This window comes from Aphis gossypii, chromosome 3 (assembly GCF_020184175.1).
Source record: "Aphis gossypii isolate Hap1 chromosome 3, ASM2018417v2, whole genome shotgun sequence".
In the NCBI taxonomy this organism is placed as follows: domain Eukaryota; kingdom Metazoa; phylum Arthropoda; class Insecta; order Hemiptera; family Aphididae; genus Aphis; species Aphis gossypii.
In genome coordinates, this window is record NC_065532.1 from 42,434,423 (window position 1) to 42,454,352 (window position 19,930).

The following is a 19,930-nucleotide window of genomic DNA, read 5'->3' on the forward strand; positions in this document are numbered from 1 at the left end:
TGTTGAAATATTAGAGTTCAGTAAACTTGTAACTGCATTCTTTCATGCAAAAATTGAAGACCTTATTCTAAAAAAAAAAAAAAAATTTAATTTGCACAAGGATCTTAAACTAATAACAAGCCACGTTGGTAAAAGGTATAGGTACTCATTAAGTATATGCAAAATACTGCATACACAATTTTTAGATAAATTCTTAAACGTAAGTATTAATATTGACATGTGAAGAAATTCAATGGTTTAATTAACCAGTATAAATGTTCAAAAATAAAAAGTCGAAAAAAGTAGTTCATGTTTGTGTACACTGTTTGTTAAAAATGATAAATTGTTATTATTAGGTATGTATTAAGTATTATTTGTTTTAAGCACTTATGTTATAATTTCACATTTTAATTTGTGTTGTAAAATTATTCTGAAAAAAATAAAACATATAAGTAATATAATAATATGTTTTGAATTAAAAATATTATATTAGATATATGGTATATCCAATAAAAACTATAATCATATTAATATATTATAGAATATTTTGGTGTTCCAAATTAATTTGTTTTCAAGAAAATTTCAAGGAGTAAAATAGGCAACTACTTAAACAATCTCGGAGGGCAATATTATAAGAAATAATTCACCAGATTGAATCTGCGCCAGAAAAAAACCTAACGTTCCAAGTTACACATTTTTACAACATTTCTTGTGGCCGTTTTCACAAGTACTTATCGATTTGTATCTTTAGTACGTATATGTTGTGTATAAAACTATCAGATCTCATAAACAAAAAAGCCAACAAAAAACTATATCTATCATCTTAGATATAAAATAAAACAATTTTGTATATAAAAATTATTTTTCTATTATTATTATTTAATAAAAGGCTTTAGCCTTCAAATCCGATGTTTCCAAGTAATTGGAGGGTATATGCGGTGTACGGCGTATACCCGCGTAAAAAAAACTTCAACAAAATTAATCAAAGACTTGAAAAAATAAATATTAGTTGCTTTCAAAAAAATATTTTTATTTTTATTTTCGGCCATTTAGTTTAGTTGTTTGATGGAAAAATTATCATTTGTTTAATGATAATCAACCATCATATTATTAACATCTACAGTCTCAGTCACTGACCTAACACTTTCTCAATAAATATTCTATTTTTCTGTTGATTTTCATAAATGTAATAAATGCAATTTTCTGTAACTCTATCTTTCGATTTGTTTATTATAATATTTCAATATACCTCTTTTTCTTCTGATTATTTAATATCAACTACACCAAGTCAGACAAGATACTGCAGCTGATGACCATAAGTTGTTCGAAAGGTAAAAGAAAAAAAAGACATTTTTATACAAAACAAAATTTCAACAGTCGATTTTTTTATGTCGTAATTCAATAACGAACGATTGTGGACTTGAACGTTTCCATAAAAATATAAAATATTTATATTATTATTTTCTAGAAAAATACGAAATTCTTAATTAGTTCATAGACTAGGACAGGGGCTATGGTTAGTTGCTCAGTTTATCAAATTCATTGATTTCTCACTAATTAATATTATTGAATTCGAATTTTTCGCACACATTTTTAATAATGGCCCGCCTACTCGACAACGAGCCGATGTTATCGACAAAGTACTTAATATGTATCATAGTAAACACCGTAAACACTTATAATTATTATAAGTCTACGGTACATACCCATACTGACTATTTTAATAGCGATTAGTGAATACCGACAGAGTTCTCGGGTTAATAATTAGAAAAATCGATCCGCTAGATACTGCAGTGACTGGAACGTAATATGCGTAACAAACAATTAATTATTATCGTTATAAGCGAAGAGTCTCTCGTCGAGTTTGCCACGTACTATCTGTACACGCTTCGTTACATATTTATTTCATATGAATAAAAGCGCGGGATTCTAAAATTCAAATGTAACATTTCCAGGGAGCATGCAGTGACGCGCATGCGCAGACAGCACATCGTTCAAATGGCCTTTGCCGCCAACAGGCTGTCGGAGGCAGTCGTCGGAGGATGCTTGGCTCGTGTTCGGTCTCATTGCAGTTTGACCAAAGTAAAAATCGGTGTTTGGAGGTAATAAACAAAGTTAGCGTCGTTTTTACAAATGTCTATGATGGCGTCGGACGAACGTGACGATGTCATTTTTCGCGTACACGACAATCGGCATACAACGCGTCGTATCGACATTGCGTCTCTTTTTTAGCCGAGTCTAAAGTGTGTGCATTAAACTGTTGTCGTTTGATTTTTGGCCGATCGCTGTCGATTATCGTTCATCGTCTGCACGGCGACTAGGACGGTCGGCGAACGCAAAACGACAGGACCGCAGCATCACGCCAAAACCATTATTCGCCAGTTGCCATTGTGTGAAACAACGCGGACACACATGGTAATCGGCGCGTCATAATAGGATCAGCTGTAAGATTCGACGACGACAATCGCCACCGTCGTGCACATCTTTCCAATTATTGATTTTGACGTACAACCCGATTTAAAGGAAAAAAATATACCGATTCGGGTAATTATTTAGCATTTTCTATAAGTATTTTAATGTACGACTTTTTGGAGTCATGGCAGTAAGGCGCATAAACTCTGTTCCGTGGCCAATGCTCATTTTCGTGGTTATAATTTTTTTTCGCGTATTTTACAATAATCTTTGTATTCATTATAATCATATTTTTATATTCATTCAAATAATCATAATTACATCTGTACGAATAGCTACTGTTGATCGTAAATAACACATTAACATGTACATCAATAAGCTATTGACGGATGACAAAAAAATAAAAATAAATAGTAAAAATAAGTTTGAAGAAAAAGGGGTCAGGGATAGATTTTTCTAGATCAAAACTTACAATTAATGTTTTATTAAAAAATTAATATTCAATACTATTATTGAGCAAGGTAACAAACTGTGACAAAAACATGAACTATTAGTCGAAGATTTATCTAGTTTTAAATATGTACCAATTGTATCATATTGTGACATTAAAAGAAAATTTCCAAGTAAAAAAAAGTGTATTCTGAGATAATTGCATAAGTTTTCAATTCGTAAACTTGAAATCGAATTTTATTACCTCATGCTAGGTAGTACCTACTCGTTACATAATAATAATAATCTAATATAAATAGTACACCAAATATTTTTAAACACAATTTCTCAAAAATAATATTATTTTGAAATTTTTAATAAACATTTTTGGATAATATATATACCTACTTAGATTTTGTAAATTTTTACTCAAAATCGTTAATTTTTAGTTTTTAATTTATAAAAAACAAAATAATTTTGCATATTTATGATATAAATGGATGCATAAATTCAGACCCAATTATCATAGTTTAATAATAATAAATATAGTTCTTAAGATTTTCTCTAGCAAACTATGCATAATATAATATTGTTACCATAACAATTGTATTGAAATATTTTTTATTTTTATTTAACTATGGTTTTACTTATTCGAGTACCTACTGTTTGACCAATAGTTGTTAGAACTCAACTTTTAATCAATTGTTTGCAATTTGTAATCTTGACTTTAAATTGTAAATTCCAAAAAGCTTATGGCGATCGTAAATGCACCATTATCGAAAAATCGAGAATTTAAGAAATTTTTAATTGGTATATTCCATTCAGTTCGTCAAAATAATCGTCACATGAAGTATAAACAAAATAAATTTAAACGAGAAAAATGAGTTCACAAAAAATACTTATCATCTAACTGCCCCTTAAACAATTTGTGTCAAAACTTAATGTATATAACAGAGACAAGAACCCGTATACGCCAATTAGTAATATAATTATGGTATTTTAGTAAACTTGAAGAAAAGAACAACTCATTAACTAACACATAAGTTTGTTTTTTTAGCTATCTAGACATCTAGTATCCGAAAAAATCAAATTGATTCGTACTGGGACAAGCTTTCAAATATTTGTAATAATATTAATATTAATATTTTTATATTTACAGGTTTTTGTCTATAATGTCATATCCATTACCTCCAAATCAAGAAATGAGTATTATAGAACAAGATGCATTAAGATTAGGAACAATGGCTAGCGGAAATAATTCTAACACGCCATCTATTGAAACTGTATCCCGAATCAAATACAAAAATTTGCCGTTTTATGAAGTTATTGATGAAGTCATTAAGCCAACTCTTCTAACTGGCACGAACATTTGTACATTAGCACAATTCCCTGAAGGTAGTAATATTTTATGATTATTTTTTTATTTTAACTATGTCCATAATATCTATTTTATTTCAGGTATGAAAGAAGCTATATTCAAATTTGTTCTGTCATCCAAACAAGTCAATTTCGTAGCCGGGAATCGAAAAATTTCTCATGAAAAATTTGAATATCCTTATCAGTATCAAATTCGAATCTGTCAGTTTGTAGAGCCTGTACCTAATGAGTCACCAGATTATATGCCTCTTGGACTACGCATACGAGTTAATATGATAGAATGTCAATTACCACTAATTCCTCTTAATACTCGACCAGAATTGACCCTGACACGCAGACTTGAATGTAGACGATCTGCAGGCCCTATCGATTGCACTGAATATGTCAAACTTTCTCCAATCAATTGCAACGACATCACTATTAATTGGACACCAGATGATAAAAAATACGTTTTTTCGATGTTTCTTGTAAAGAAATTAACGACAGAGACTTTAGTAAAAAAACTTCAAGACAAAGGCGGGAGAACTATAGAAGAAACAAAAAACATTATAATTAAAAAATTAATAAATGATGATCCAGAATTAGCTACTACGTCTACATATCGTTTTTCTTTGGTGTGTCCATTAAGTATGATGAGGATGAAAATTCCTGCTAAATCCATTCATTGTGATCACTTACAATGTTTCGATGCAAGTATATTCATTTTAATGAATGAAAAGAGGCAAACTTGGAGGTGCCCAACATGCAACAAGCCTTGTTTATATAATGATTTACTAGTAGAAAATTACTTTTTAGACATCGTTTCAAGTCCAACCCTTAAAGACTGTACTAATGAAGTTGAGATTTTACCTGATGGAACGTGGAAGATGTATGAAGAAATTAAAAAAAGAAAAATCACCGATATAAGTAACAGTTAAGTTAACAGGAAAAAAAATCCAACAGAATTTTTTATTTGATACGCTGGTAAAAAAAGTTCGTCATCTCTGGATTAATAATAATAATTATTAATTATGTAACAAAATAATATAATATTATAGTTTTAGTTTGTCAAAACGGCGTTTTGGATAGGCAATTTAGTGGCTTCTTTCAGTATTTTATACTAGACAATTAATGTTTTTGGACAAAAAGCATGGAATTGATTTATTTGTGTTAATGAATATTATTTCAACGAACCTACAGTCTATTTTGTAGTTTATTATAGATAGCTATTAACATTATAATATAGTATGTATATAACACTGATACAAAAATTCACAATATTATAATATATATTTTTGCATGTAAGTCACTGACATAAGTATAGGTAGGGCTCGAGTAGCAAAATAAGATGAAAGAATGTACTAATATTTTGTTATATAACTTCACCATCTCGTGTGTGTATGCTGTTCAGTTGCTGATTTTGGATGGAATTTGGGATGGTCGTACACGAAAAGGTGAATGACTATTATACGAACATCAACAGTGTACAATTATTATTATAGATTATATAATATGTTAGTTTAAAATGTTTCAATGTAATAAAAGTGTTTAAAACCATTAATTATTGTGTTAACAATTTTCTTGCCTTTATTTGACTTACCTTTGAAGACTGGATTGAGCTGGAATATTAATTTCATTTAATAGAGTATTAAAATCATCGATGTCTTAAAAATAATGGCCATAAAACAATAAGTGTATGCCATTCTATTTCACATAAGTTAAGTGTTGGCCAAATTGAATTTTGGATAGAGCCAATAAAATAATTCTTTTAAAAAATTAGAAATGATTCATTAGTGATGATTTTTTTTTTTTTTTTTTTGTTACAAGTTACATCACTTTAAGGTTGTACTATTCATTATAAACATGTAAAAGATATACAACTAAGCATAACATATTTTGTTATGCTGATTCTAAATTAAAACATTTTATACTTGATAAATGGTGATCATCAACATTTTTTTGAAATAGTATTTTAAATTACTTACTTTTACACTTCAAGGGGTCCAAACACGATCAATTTAGAAATAGACACTTAAAACAAACTAAATATCAAAAAATGATAAAATATTGCTCTGAAAGTTGAAAAAATAATAAAAAATACTAATAAAAGTTACAATTTTGATGTCGGGAAACATGAATCGAGTTATGTACTTAGAATGCGCTGTTTTAGAATCTAAAAAGTTCTCCCCCCATAATAAAATCACCGCGTTTGAAATGGGCTCTACTTAATATCTATCAAGAATAGTAATATTATGAAATGTGAACTATCTACTAAACTATTTAAAATTTAAATTATGGATAAAAAAATGTTATGTGTGAAATGCAATGTTTACATACAAATGTATATTGAATGAACTTTAAAAATATTAACAACATAAGTAATAATTAATAATAACATACCATTACCCCAATTTACTAATCACAAATAAAATAGTGTTATGGTACTTAAAGAAATAAGTTTTTCAATGATTGATCGTCTAGTAATCCATATGTGAAAGGTCATGTTCCATGGAAAACGTATTTTATTTGAAAAGCTGTGTTTGATGCCAGACATTCATTGGGGAATCGAATCTGGTCAAAAATTACAAATTAAAGATTATACAAGAATCTCTAAACCAATATTAATATTTAATATTAAATTGTAATATGAATTGTGGTTAAAATATTTAATATATTATATTATATTTAAAAATGTTAACATTTATAAACAACATATATGTTGTTCATATTGCATATTATTTCTTTCTGAAAATGATTTTGTATAATAAGTTAATAGTAAATTATTTTACTTTTACAAAAATTAAATATATTAGGAAACAATCCAAAACAAAGTATTAAGAACGATAACAAACGTGCCATGGTTTGTAAGAATCCTAAACATACATTAAAACCTCAAAATTCCATACCTCCAAGACCATATCAGACACTTGGCTGTGGACTTCTTCAAATGTTTCCACAAGTCAACAGGCTCAATGTACTACCACCTCAACATCAGACCAGATCCACAGCATAACCTTCAACGTGGATGCCCGCATGACCTAGTTTTTCAAGAAACATTCTAATTTAATCTTAAGTCTCTAACTTTAAGTTATTATCACTTAACCAAAAATTCAACTACATTTAGATATTGCAGTTAACAAGCGCAAGCTAGGAAGATCGTATTGTAAATAAATAATATATATATATATTAGGAATAAATAAAAATAGTTTTTTTTATTTAAATAGATTGTAGATTAATTTATAGAAAAAAAATAGCATTTATGCAACCAACGCTCAACATTAATTGTTAATATAAAGTTAGAATGCTCGATTCAGAATAATAATATAGAAAAAATTCCTTAGTATAAACACTAATTATTATTTAGTATAAGTAATTATGGATTAGACTATGATTCAAAATAATTAATTAATATTTTGGTTCCACTCGGTATTTTGTTATGAATTAGTATTGTTGTACATAAATATTGCTTGTGGTAAGACTGTAAGAGATATAAACAAATACAATTTTATTGTTTATTGTGTATAATATATGAATATATATATATATAGAATGTATTTGATATTAAATAATATCGTGACACATACAAATTAAAAGAAGCAATATAGAAAACAATGTAATTTAAAACTTATGTTTTGACACACATTAAACTAATATTATAATTTATAACATTTAATGTTTTGCTTTTCAGTCTTCACATAGAAAAAATAAAAATAATAATAAACAAATAATAATAGTTATATTAAAATAATAATTAAAAATAAAATATAATATGTATATGTATATATGTATATATAAATATGTTTGTACATAAGTATATATAAATATATAAATCATTGGACATAAATTATTAATTCTTTTTGTATTAAAATGCTCAATGTATTTAGAGAAAATTATAAATTATAGAACACTTATACATAGTATATAAATACACACACACACACACGTTTATAGTATATATTATTATCAAATTTTTAAAAATACAAAATAGTTAATTAAATTTATAACTAACTTGTTACAAATCTAATATAGTAAATACAGTATATAATTTAAAATTATAAATGGAAAGGATAATATTGTGGTAACATATAATTTAAAGATCATTTCATGTTGACATTGGGAAAACTCATGGCACTGACAAAAAATTGTTATTTAAAAAATTGTTTATAGTTTAACCACCTGTTTAGGAGGTATATTGAATAAAATTGTATTTGCGATGCTATAAAAATATATGTTTGAATTTGTTGATAACTTTATTAAAATATTACAAAAAAAAAAAAAAAAATTAATAAAAATGTATAATAATGAACACGAGTCAGTCACTATTAAATTTTTTGAGCATCTGCCATATAAAAGAATGTAAAACAAAACAACAAAAGGTAAAGAAACTTAGGAGTCTTTGTAACTACTTATAGTAGTGTCATACAAATACTAGGTAACGATAATAATAATAATAATAATAATAATAATAATAATAATAATAATAATAGTAATAATAACTATAACTATAACAAATAGATAACTTAGGAAATAAGACAAATGACACTAAATAAATTTAAGTTAAAAGAATATATATATATATATATGTTTATATATAAATACAAATTAACAAGTAGTTTACAATTTACAGTTTTAATTTGGTTATGACGTTGTATGTTTAATTTGTATTTTTCTAAAACCAGGATCAATAAGAATATAAATATATCAAGCCAACTGAAAAAAAAAACATAATAGAAAATAATTAAAATACCACATACATTATAATATAATACATTATTTTTCAAGTTTAAATAATTTACAATTTATATTTTTAATGCAGAAATCAAGAAAATATAATTTAAACTTTTATTTTAAATGCTTGAGTATAATTTCATTAGTTGGATATGACGTAATGCAAAAGAAAAAAAACTATGTTTTGGATATTTTTGATTTTTAATTGAACTAACATGTTAGCTAGTTACAGATAATATGATTCTTAGGGGTGGCTTGTGATAAGGGGTACACTCGCCCTACTAAAATTTTAATAGAAATCAAATTATTTATGGATAATCCAAATAAAACAAGTTAAAACATAATATTGTTAGTGAAATAGTAAATATAACTGTACCTAATTAAAAAAAAAAAAATTATATCAAATAGGTAAGGAAAAGCAAACAATTGATAAATCATAGAATTTATTTTATTTGTTTAGATATATAGAAATTAGACTAGTGGCATTGCAAGTTCACAATGCTCTGATCAACTGCATTTATTGTATACAACTGTTAGCAAAAATTATGAGGTGAAACATGACACCAATTGTGCCAGAATAAATATTATTTTATCATTAGAGCTGTAATGATGGAGTAAAATATTTATGCCCTGTCTATTGTGAACTACAAGAGGTCTTACTGCAATTTATAGAGATCATCAATTTTTATATGGTTAGATACTCACTCATACGTGCCAAGTGAAATATTAAGTTACATAATATTGCATTGATAGTCACACTCCGATGTTTTGGTGGACACCTTGTAGTTCACGTAACACTTGCTGTTGATGCTCATGTTCAGCCTAAATAAACATTAAAATATACAGTATTAATTATTATCAATGAATTCAGAAAAATAATAATATAATATACCTTTAAGTGAGAAAAATCTGTAGCTAGATAATGAGTGTTAGCATTTGAAGAAAGCGAATTTAACTCTGTCTGGATTTCTTTCAGTTGACCTTGTTGTTGGTCCATTTTTGTCTTTAGTGTGTTTTGCTTTTTCTCAAGTAATGCACTTTCTAAACTCCGGTTGTATTGCAGATTATGAATTAACTAAAATATAAATGAATATTATATTCTAGAGTAAAATTGATTACAAATAATAAATAACAGTGGCAAGGCTACATAGGAAACCAAAAAACATTGTCTACCAACTTAGAATACGAACAAATAAATTTTAAATAATACATTTGATAAAATATTTACTTCACAATTCTGAATGTCATAAAAAAATATATTATATTATATACATATGTTTCAATACTAAAATAAACTTTTTTGTTTTTTTTTTTTGTTATATACTTTATACTACTTATATACCATTATAGTTTATAGAAATAAAGAAGACTAGTTACGAGCCGTGAACATGAGGAAAATATAGTATAAAAATAAATCTAAGATGATGTCGTCTAGGTTTTCTGAGCATAGTGTACTTGGAGAATTTAAAAGTTAGTGAGAATTATTGTTTCGTTATGAAATGTCTTGCCGTTCAAAATTTTTTTGTTTTATTTTAATTTGTTTGCAGTAATTGTCGTGTAATAGTATAGTTGTACATAGTGTCCATGTTTGCAGAAAATTTGTTATAATACTGTCATGTTTACTGGTTTTAATAAATTAATAATATTTTAAACTACATAATTTGATTATAAGACTCAAGCCTTGCTACTGCTAAATAATAATATTAAATAAAACATACAGGATCTTCAATGATATCTATTGGATTTACTTCATCATAAACACCTGTAATCAAATATTTGATATTTATAGTATTGCATAATAATTTTTCTAATTAAATGTTATAATACCATTAACAAATGAATCATAACTATCTGGTCCCAAGAACAAATCATTATCGTCAATTGTTTTCTAAAACACACAAAATAATTATGAAACACTTTTTATTTTATACTCAGTAAATTATTAGTATTATAATTATTAAATTAAAATAATGTTATTTAAAACTTTAAGTTTAGTTTCAACCATAATTGGCTAAGTATAAAACAAAGTATGACTGGAATTGTTTTATTAATGTATCTCTATATTAATTTATCAACACTAAGAAATTAATTAATTGTTTTGAAATTGTAAAGATAAAAATTACATCTATATGTAAACTCAAGATTTATTAATTCAAAATATATTAGAATAGTTTTTACTCTAAAAAATATACTAAATAAAATAAAGATTATAATATGAAGACAATTGGTTTGGTACCTACTAAAGTTTAATGGACATATTGTTATATTTAATTAGTAATCTGAATATGCTATAATAATAAAATAAATAGTGTATAGTATACATAAATTATAAAATAAATAAAAAATAATTATAAATTTTAGTTGAATAAATTTATATATTAATGAATAATGATACATATGAGTATTATCAAAAAATAAATAACACTAGTCATACATAGTTATGTGTACTAACATAATTTATAAATTATAAAAAATTTAATAGTCAATAAGAAAGAATAAAAATATATACATTCTGTACTAAATCATGTCACAGATATAAAATTAAATACTTTTAAAATATTTTTATATTCAAATTGTATACGTAACTTTTTAATTCTTTATGGTGTTTCATAATATTTTTATTTTTTCTAAGTGATAGCAGAGTAGGTGAGGGGGGAGAAAGTTTACAAGTTACAAGTAATAAATTTACTAAAGTTGTTTGATCTTGACTTATTCATAATTCAATGAAATATTTAAAAACTCATTTTAATCGACTTTTTTCAATTATCCACGCTCAAATGTAGGGGGCACTATACAATTACTAAATTTATTTAATTTCTTTCTAAAGTATTTAAATGTACTTATTTATTAATATTTAATTAAAACAAATTAATTAATTAAAGAAACAATAGTTATACTTGGATGTTAAGTTTATATCAAAACTAAATGCTTTAAATAAAATTATTTGAGAAAATCTTACCGAAAAATGTTCAATATCCGTCACATCATCAATTATAGGATCTGAGGAAAACAAAAAAAAATATTTTGAATTATGTCAATCATTTTTCCAAAGAATAATAAATTATTTTTAAATGATATATATATATATATATATATATATATAATATATCTGAAATTTATAAAAACTTATTATATGTAACTACCAAGTATTTGAAAATAATCATTACCAATATTATGTTCATTGATGCTGTGTGAAATTAGTTGAATTGGAGTAGCTTGAAAATTAGAAAAATTGTCAATACATCCTTTAGTGCTTAGCTGATTGTCAGACTGTAAATTTGCTTGATTGCTGTAATTGCTACAAGCAGGTGATTCAACTTGTGGCTCTAGAACCATTTTTGCTTTTTTTGGCAAGTTATCTGGTATTACATGAGAATCGTTTTGTCTCTTAGGTAAGACAAATATGCCACCCCTACGCTCTAAATAAGCTCTGTCTTTCTCTGTGGTTTTGTCATAAGTTTGATGATTGTAAACTAGTACAGGTTGTCGAGAAATTGGTGGTGCCACTCGAAGAACAGATGGTCGATCCTGAGTTACAACTGGCTTAACATTGGACTGAGGGGATAAAGATGATCGTTTATAAATTTTTGGTGCATTAGATGCTACTGAAACTGGTGGTATTGACTTAGACAAAAGGGCAACTCTCATATACTCCTGGTTATCTGGTAAAGGTCCAGGATTCTTTGCAGTAACTTTAAAATTGTCCATTGCTGGTTCAGGAATATTTTGAATCATTTGTTCGACCACCTTGTCTAGTGTTTTCAGATCTTCGGTAACATCTTCTAATGTCGCAGTAGATTCTTTTTCCATCTGTAATAATATAGGCCAATAAGCAATTTGACTTATGATATAACAATAATAATACTTACAAATTGATTGTTAGTTATTGCAGCAATACCAGGTTCAGATGCAGCGACTATTAATGGTGTAAACCGTTTTTTCATTTCGATTATTTCTTTTTTTCCTTGTTCTGGGGGCACTAAGGTATTAACGCAGATAAACGATTCAATTGTATCCTCATTTGGATTCAATTGCAAAAAACCATGTGTTCTCATATACACAAATTCTCCATTTTTCGACAACAATCTATAGCAACTACTTCCAAAACTTTGACCCTTAAAATACACTAAGAAAGCAAATAATTATTACAAACATTACATACATTTTAGGTATGTTATTGAAAATAAATACTTTGTCTTAGAGCGATCATCACCCAACGTACATCATCTCTATGCATATATTTGAATGCCAGTTGTCCAGATACTTCTTGAGGCATAAATCCAGATACAATAGATATTCTAAAAATACATTATACATAGTTAGATATAATCAGTATTATTTTAAAAACACATTAAAAATAATATCATTGATTACAAATACAACAGTATTTATAATAATCAATGATATATGTATACGCTGTTTCATATAAGGCACAGACAGAGATTGATTTTCATTTGGTTTGATCAGACTAATTGGTTTTTATCACTTTTGACGTAATCTTTTATTTCTGATGATAAGTCTGGCCATGAGATCTTAGCAATCACTCAACATACTTTAACCTACCTCATGTCACTACTGTACATAAAAGCTTACTATCTGAGGTTACTTTTATATGAAATAGTGTATAGTTACGTACAAAAAAAAAAAATGGAAAAATCTTTAAGTTTTAATGGAGAATAAAAGCTCTTTTTGTACCAATTTTTTTCTCATTTTAAATTAAATAAAATAATTACAAAATAATCCCAATATAATAGAGGATGACATACCTGCATGTGTTGTCACCGACTTACTAATATACAATATAGTAAATGTGAGTTCAGGAGAATCCATTATTTGCTATTTGCTTTAATATTAGTCAATTAACTATAAACAAATTAAAAAGTACAAATATTATCTAGGACACTACTTTTATTGTTATTGATATTTTAAAATTTTAATATTTTACATAGCTATAATTCAGTTTAAAATTAAAATATCAATAACAGCCTAAGTGATGCCCTGGCAATATTTTTACCTTTAAGTTGAATAATAAGTAAATTTACTCTACTATTAAAGCAAACAGTATGAAATGCTTTCTGTTGAACTCAAATTTGGTATAGTATACGTAAGTAAGATGAAGACAGCACATATGAGTACAACTTTCGCTTTAATAAAATATCTTACAGTGTTTATTCTAGTCTACAATTATTTTTTTATTATTTTAAACAATATAATTTTAGAAACCTATAACTGTAATAAAATTAAAATTATTATGATTTAGTTTTTTTTTTTATTTATTTAAATTCAAAATTAATGATAACTAAAGTTTATTAATTAAGAAATGTTTAAGTTAGAATATAATTGCAAGGTTTTGATGGTTGCTATAGCACGCCATCGTTGTGAAAAAATAATTTAAATTTAGTATACTGTTTTCTCTAAAAACAAAAAATGTACTGACGTTTTGAACGTACAACTATTATATACATATATTATATTAAACGAGTACTTAATACTTCATAAAAAAAAAAAAAAAAAAACAAGATAATATAAATAGTTCATTTTTGGATTATTTTCTAAAGTCAAATAAATAAATAGTATTTTAAGTCCATAAAAACACTTGTCAGTGAACTAGATGTGAATGGCGGGGGCTATAATTTTGAGACTAACAAAATAAACTATTGACGATAATCATTAAATAATCCATAGTATACTTTATTAATACAATAATTGTTATTTGTTAGTGAGTAAAATATTTGTTATTAAAAAGGTATGTTAATAAAAGTAATATTGATGAAATTCAATACCTAGTTATTTATATTTTTTCTGTTCACTAAATAAACAATAAATTAAATAAATGCTTACCTGTGATCTACATATATTATACGACCATCAATTTGATGTCTGGTTATATATTCTTCACGAGTTGCTTCTAACATTGATACTTCAGTTACACGTCGTTCATTGAATGGCCTGACTACTGCATTCAATACTACATCATTTTCACCAATTTCATTATCTATAAAAAAAATATACAATTTTAAATTAAATTAAATATTTTAAATAAAACTGTCATAATATTACTTTTATTTCCGGAATTTTGAACCATTAATGTCCCCATCACATGTACCAACTCCAACTCGGGTTGTTCATCACGAGAAACAACTTTCTTGATTAACCGTAAATAAAATGATCGACGTTGTATTTTATAATTTTCATTACTATTTTGTTTAACATTCAGCGAAGAGTCATCATTCGGAACTGAAACAAAAAGGTTAATAAGAGTTATAAATAACTTAACTAAAATAAAAAAATATTGTACAGCCACTTTTATAGACATTGCATAATTCATTGAACGCGTAATCGTGTAAGACTCATTAATTTCTCTATCCTAACCAAAATTGTAAAGGCTTTATTATTCTTATCACTCAATAAATAATAAATAAAATACAAGTAGTAAAGTAGTATAATATATATTATATTATTAGTAGTAGTCCAGTGATTTACATCCGAATTACTCTCGATAATCGATATCGTGAAAATATTCAATATAATGATGAGTACAGAGTCATGACAATAATCGATATCCAACAAAACTTGAAATTAAAACTATGTCAAAAACCAGTATTCATAAAAAGTAATAACTAACTACAAATATAATTTATTATTTTTTATTATTTCAATAATGTCACGAACAATATGTTAATATTTATAATAACCTTTAATAAACTCATTAATAATTGTTCATATTTGCTATTTGGTATGATAATATAATATAATACAGGAAAAAGATAGAAACATTATTTTAATGTTTTTTTCTAAATCACAGCGTAAACAGTAAAATTTAAAGTTAGTTCTTTTTAAACATAAAATTATATCCAAAACATTTTTGGATGCTTTTAAAACACCCAATTCAATTTTGAAAATTCAAATACCAATTTTGATTCATTATTTCGAGTGCAAACCGTTGTTTAAACGAAGCTAGTAGTCTCTGCGCAAATTTAATTTAGTAAGGTACCCTTAAATACCACCACAAATAATATTTTTTTTATCGTCGAGGAGTAATATATCATCGGAATAATAATTATTATAATTATCTTTTGTAATAAGGACTTCATAACATATCTTTAGTAGGTTTTTTCCATTCCACGAATATAAAAGTTTCACATTTATAAATTCAAAGTTTCTGATATAAAATAATGTCAGTTAGGAATGCGGAAATAAATTGATAGATATTTTTTGAAAAATGAAAAAATCGACCTATACAAAGTCCTCTTGATTTCCATTCAATAAAGCACTCCTATCCGAATAAGTCTCCATAAAAAAATATATAACAGAAAAATCAACTAACATTGTTGTTATACCAATACATATTATATATATATTGCTTTACTCATAAATACGTTCATTGCTTGACTCTTATTAGTTATAAGTTTATAACTATAAACATAATATAATATTATTATATTTATGTTTATGAGTTATGATAAATATTAAACAGGTTATGGAATAGTATAATTACACATTATGTTGATTGAATTATACATTTATAATTTATTTGTATATCTAAAAATTACATGTTGCGTAAATTCAGAAAATGAACAATAAACTTACTGATACTGGTGTCGTTTGAGGTTTCATCTTGATGATACTTCAGGTTTTTTTTAAGTTCATCGTGATCTTTGGGATTGGCAATATTAAAAAGCGATTGGCCCATGAGATCAATCTACAATTAAAAGAACAAAAATTTATTATTTCTATAATCACACATACATACGAGTATTATAAATTCAAATATGGTAATATGTAAATTGTAAGTCATTTTTCGAATAACAATCGAATATGTGGAAATTTGAATAAATCGACATTTTCTTATATATATATCTCATGTGGGACTAACATGCACAAATTTACTTTATTAAAAGCTATTGGCAGATTTTCAATTGTCAGTTCTTAGTCTTTAACACCCCTAGGTTATATCCCTGGTTACATCACACAAAAAATTAGTAGCAATAAATATACTAATACAATATTAATCCATCTCACAATCATATTTATTTTACGCGTGAAATAATACATACAATTTTGACATTCTAAATTCCCCGAAATGTGAGAATTGCCTATAAATAGAGATATATTATAATAATTTTATCAACTGTTTGAATTCTTTAAGTTGTCTCCAATTACGCGGCGTTTATCGTAATGAGTAAAAGATTACATTAATTTTTTGCATAACAAAAATTATCATGTTTTACAATAATATATTTTTTATAAGTCATAAATCAAAAATTGAAAAGTGCAGGAAAATACAATGAATAATAATCATACATACATACATATTAATAACATAAAACCTTCTTAATCGTAACTTCTATCTTATATACTATACAAATATTTTAGTTCTGACACCGTATTGATTTAACATACATTATCGTACATCTTAATATATTATTAAAATGAATAACTACTGTAAGTAAGTTTTAATTGACAATGTCCTTAAATACACAAAAATGTCTAATAACTCATTTGTGAATTTTTTTTCGGAGGGGGAGATCCTTATGAAGACAATGGTAAAATGTAAAATAAGAAAAAATTAAAAACCTAAGTCAACGTGAAAAAAGAACGATTGCTTAAATAGGAATAAAAAGTGACGTCTTAAGAATCATAACTATTAAACTATGACCAAATATAGGTCTGAGATTCTTTAAGCATAATTTATAATAGGAATTATGAAATATAATAAGAATATAACTTGATTTTTAAGCAACGCACATTGATTATGCGACAAATGATACGGTTGGCATGCGGATATTATTTCAAATCTACAGTGAATATGAGAAGAAACTCGATTATAGACAAAAACAAAAAAAAAAAAATTAATCCACAAAATATTAACAATTAGTTTAGGTAAGTATTTGTTTTTATTGTAACTCATGGTTTCATAGGTTGTTGGGAATAAGTAGTTGTAAAAAACAATATAACAAATAACAATAATAACTAAAGTTATTATAGTTTTAAGATGATGGATAATATTTGTTTTAATTGAGATAAGAGCTAAGATCTGGAGATATTTGGTCTAAAAGATAACATTTTATAGTTAAATATTATATTGTTCAGTGCGAGTTGGTTTATTATTATAAAATATTTGGATCGCAGAAGAGTACTTCACAATACAATAGAAAGCATATAGGTTGTAGGATAAATTATATAAAAAAGAAATATTATTTTAAAAATACTAAAGGTTATTTTTAAATTACTATAATAGATTAGGTATGTTAGATTAAAAAAAAAATTTGGTTCAAAAGTAAAACGAATCAAAGATTTTGAAATATTTGTTCAGCTTGTCCGAGTGTACACTTAATATTATCGACACAGATAAATTATTTTATTAATAATAATTTAAGTTAAATAAATAAATAAATTGATTAAAAATAAAGCTAAATATCTCAGTTTTTACATAAACGAAGTTCGTAAATGTTTATTAATATTACGATATATAATATGTAATGTGAAAAATATGTAGGTTTGTATTTACAGAGAACGAGCCACCAGTCCACACGTGATCAATTAAAATCTAATAATAAGAAAAACTGTACTATAATTTTAAAAAGAACTGTACGTGTATAATGCAAATTCAAAGCACGAAGCAAAGAAGAAATAATGATCGGTCGACCTTGATATAATGTGCATGCATGAGACTTTTAAGTAATTGCAGAACTGCAGTAGTGGCATAACATTATAATGGGCTCGGGTAAATTTCAACTCAAAAACCCTTCCGTGGTTTTATTTACGAATTAATGTTATAGTACAATGATGGGCTTTGTGATAAATTTGTAATTAAATGCTTGTGGTTGAATGCAATTTTCAAGGATATGCAATGCATTATGATATTATTATACACGTACAAATAATAATAAGGTTAAAACATAAAACGGATGCAGTGCGGGTAACCCATGTACACAAATGTGTTTATCGTTCGGGCAACGATAATAATAATATAAGAACGGTGTCCTTGGCCGGTGCATATGACGGCTGCGCGGGTTGAGGTGGTGGGGATTGATGTGGGTGAGAGGGGAAATCAATAGTGTTATATGCATCGCGTCCACGATATGAAATCAAGGTAAGAGAAATTATTTTTATTAAAAAAACAAAATATTTTATTCTACTACTGAATGATAAAACAACAATGACACGGCGCGTGCAACCGACGCTGGTGCAATAATATTGTAATAAGACGTGTTGCGAGTTAAAATATATCCGGCAAATGATCGGGGTGGGTTTTACGTGGACTGAAAATAATGACAATAAAATGAATCACGCCGTTGTTTAATATTATATTATAGTTTATAACTATTAAGTGTTATAATTAATTATGTAAACTTTCGCAATAACGGCAGATACACAACGAACGGTAAGAACGTACAACGCACTTTAGTTTTACGTGCGATTAAATACGCGAGGGAGAGAGAGAGAGACGGACAAATAAAAAATAAAAATAAACTTCGTCTAATGCGACTGCGTACTGCGCAAATCGCGGAAATACTCGGGACGGACGACATACGTCGTGTGGGAGCGATGGTGAAGAGATAAAACGATTGCTTCTCTATAAGTTCGAACACGGCGCATATTTAATAAAATCGACAACGATAAAAATGCATTGCGACAATAACAATAATATTATTATTTATTATTATGTATGCGGTATGCGTTTTCTGTCAAACAAAGTAGGAAAAATCTGTAAATACTGCAAATGGTAACCATACCCGTCTTTATCGCATGCTCGTCGGACTAATACAACAATATAATGATCGAAACGAGCCATTATATTTTTGCATTAGTTCTATTAACTTTGATGAGAATAAAAAGAGGATAAGTCACTGTTTAGGTATATATTATAATGGTAAATACTCTATTCTTCATAGTGTAATTAGTTTTCTGAAATGTGTTATACATTGCAGTAAATGGGTAATATTTTATACTGTTATATAAGTGTGCATCTGTTATTATATACTTAATATTATTCACATTTTAAATTACAAGTTAAAAATG

At 26.4% G+C, this 19,930-nt stretch overlaps 2 protein-coding genes across 5 annotated transcripts in view; one reads left to right on the plus strand and one right to left on the minus strand.

Annotated features, from left to right (window-relative positions):
* Positions 1-1,706: 1,706 nt before the first annotated feature.
* LOC126550725 (E3 SUMO-protein ligase PIAS1-like) lies at positions 1,707-5,250 on the plus strand. 4 transcript variants are annotated; one of them, XM_050202774.1, is made up of 3 exons: positions 1,707-2,523; positions 3,980-4,215; positions 4,279-5,250. In XM_050202774.1, exons 2-3 carry the CDS (start codon positions 3,993-3,995, stop codon positions 5,112-5,114), a joined length of 1,059 nt encoding a protein of 352 aa, XP_050058731.1. In that variant the 5' UTR covers positions 1,707-2,523; positions 3,980-3,992; the 3' UTR covers positions 5,115-5,250. The 4 variants fall into 4 exon arrangements, with proteins under 4 accessions (XP_050058731.1, XP_050058730.1, XP_050058732.1 ...); XM_050202773.1 differs by lacking the exon at positions 1,707-2,523 and adding an exon at positions 3,538-3,863; XM_050202775.1 differs by lacking the exon at positions 1,707-2,523 and adding an exon at positions 3,538-3,814 and having other exon boundaries at positions 3,878-4,215.
* A 2,644-nt stretch (positions 5,251-7,894) lies between these two features.
* LOC114128861 (uncharacterized) overlaps positions 7,895-19,930 on the minus strand; it is a 32,406-nt gene continuing 20,370 nt past the window's right edge. The window contains 12 exon segments of the mRNA XM_050202772.1: positions 7,895-8,887; positions 9,611-9,727; positions 9,798-9,980; positions 10,624-10,667; positions 10,733-10,793; positions 11,865-11,905; positions 12,073-12,715; positions 12,775-13,031; positions 13,097-13,203; positions 14,747-14,900; positions 14,966-15,142; positions 16,496-16,607. Of these exon segments, the coding sequence (XP_050058729.1) occupies positions 9,659-9,727; positions 9,798-9,980; positions 10,624-10,667; positions 10,733-10,793; positions 11,865-11,905; positions 12,073-12,715; positions 12,775-13,031; positions 13,097-13,203; positions 14,747-14,900; positions 14,966-15,142; positions 16,496-16,607 (1,848 nt within the window). The 3' untranslated portion in view covers positions 7,895-8,887; positions 9,611-9,658.

What these genes read in the sequence shown, in the direction of transcription:
- LOC126550725 (XM_050202774.1), top strand. Translation starts at nt 3,993, where the DNA reads ATGTCATATCCATTACCTCCAAATCAAGAAATGAGTATTATAGAACAA. An exon ending in ATTAGCACAATTCCCTGAAG is followed by an intron (nt 4,216 to 4,278) that starts GTAGTAATATTT and finishes ATTTTATTTCAG; the next exon opens with GTATGAAAGAAGCTATATTC.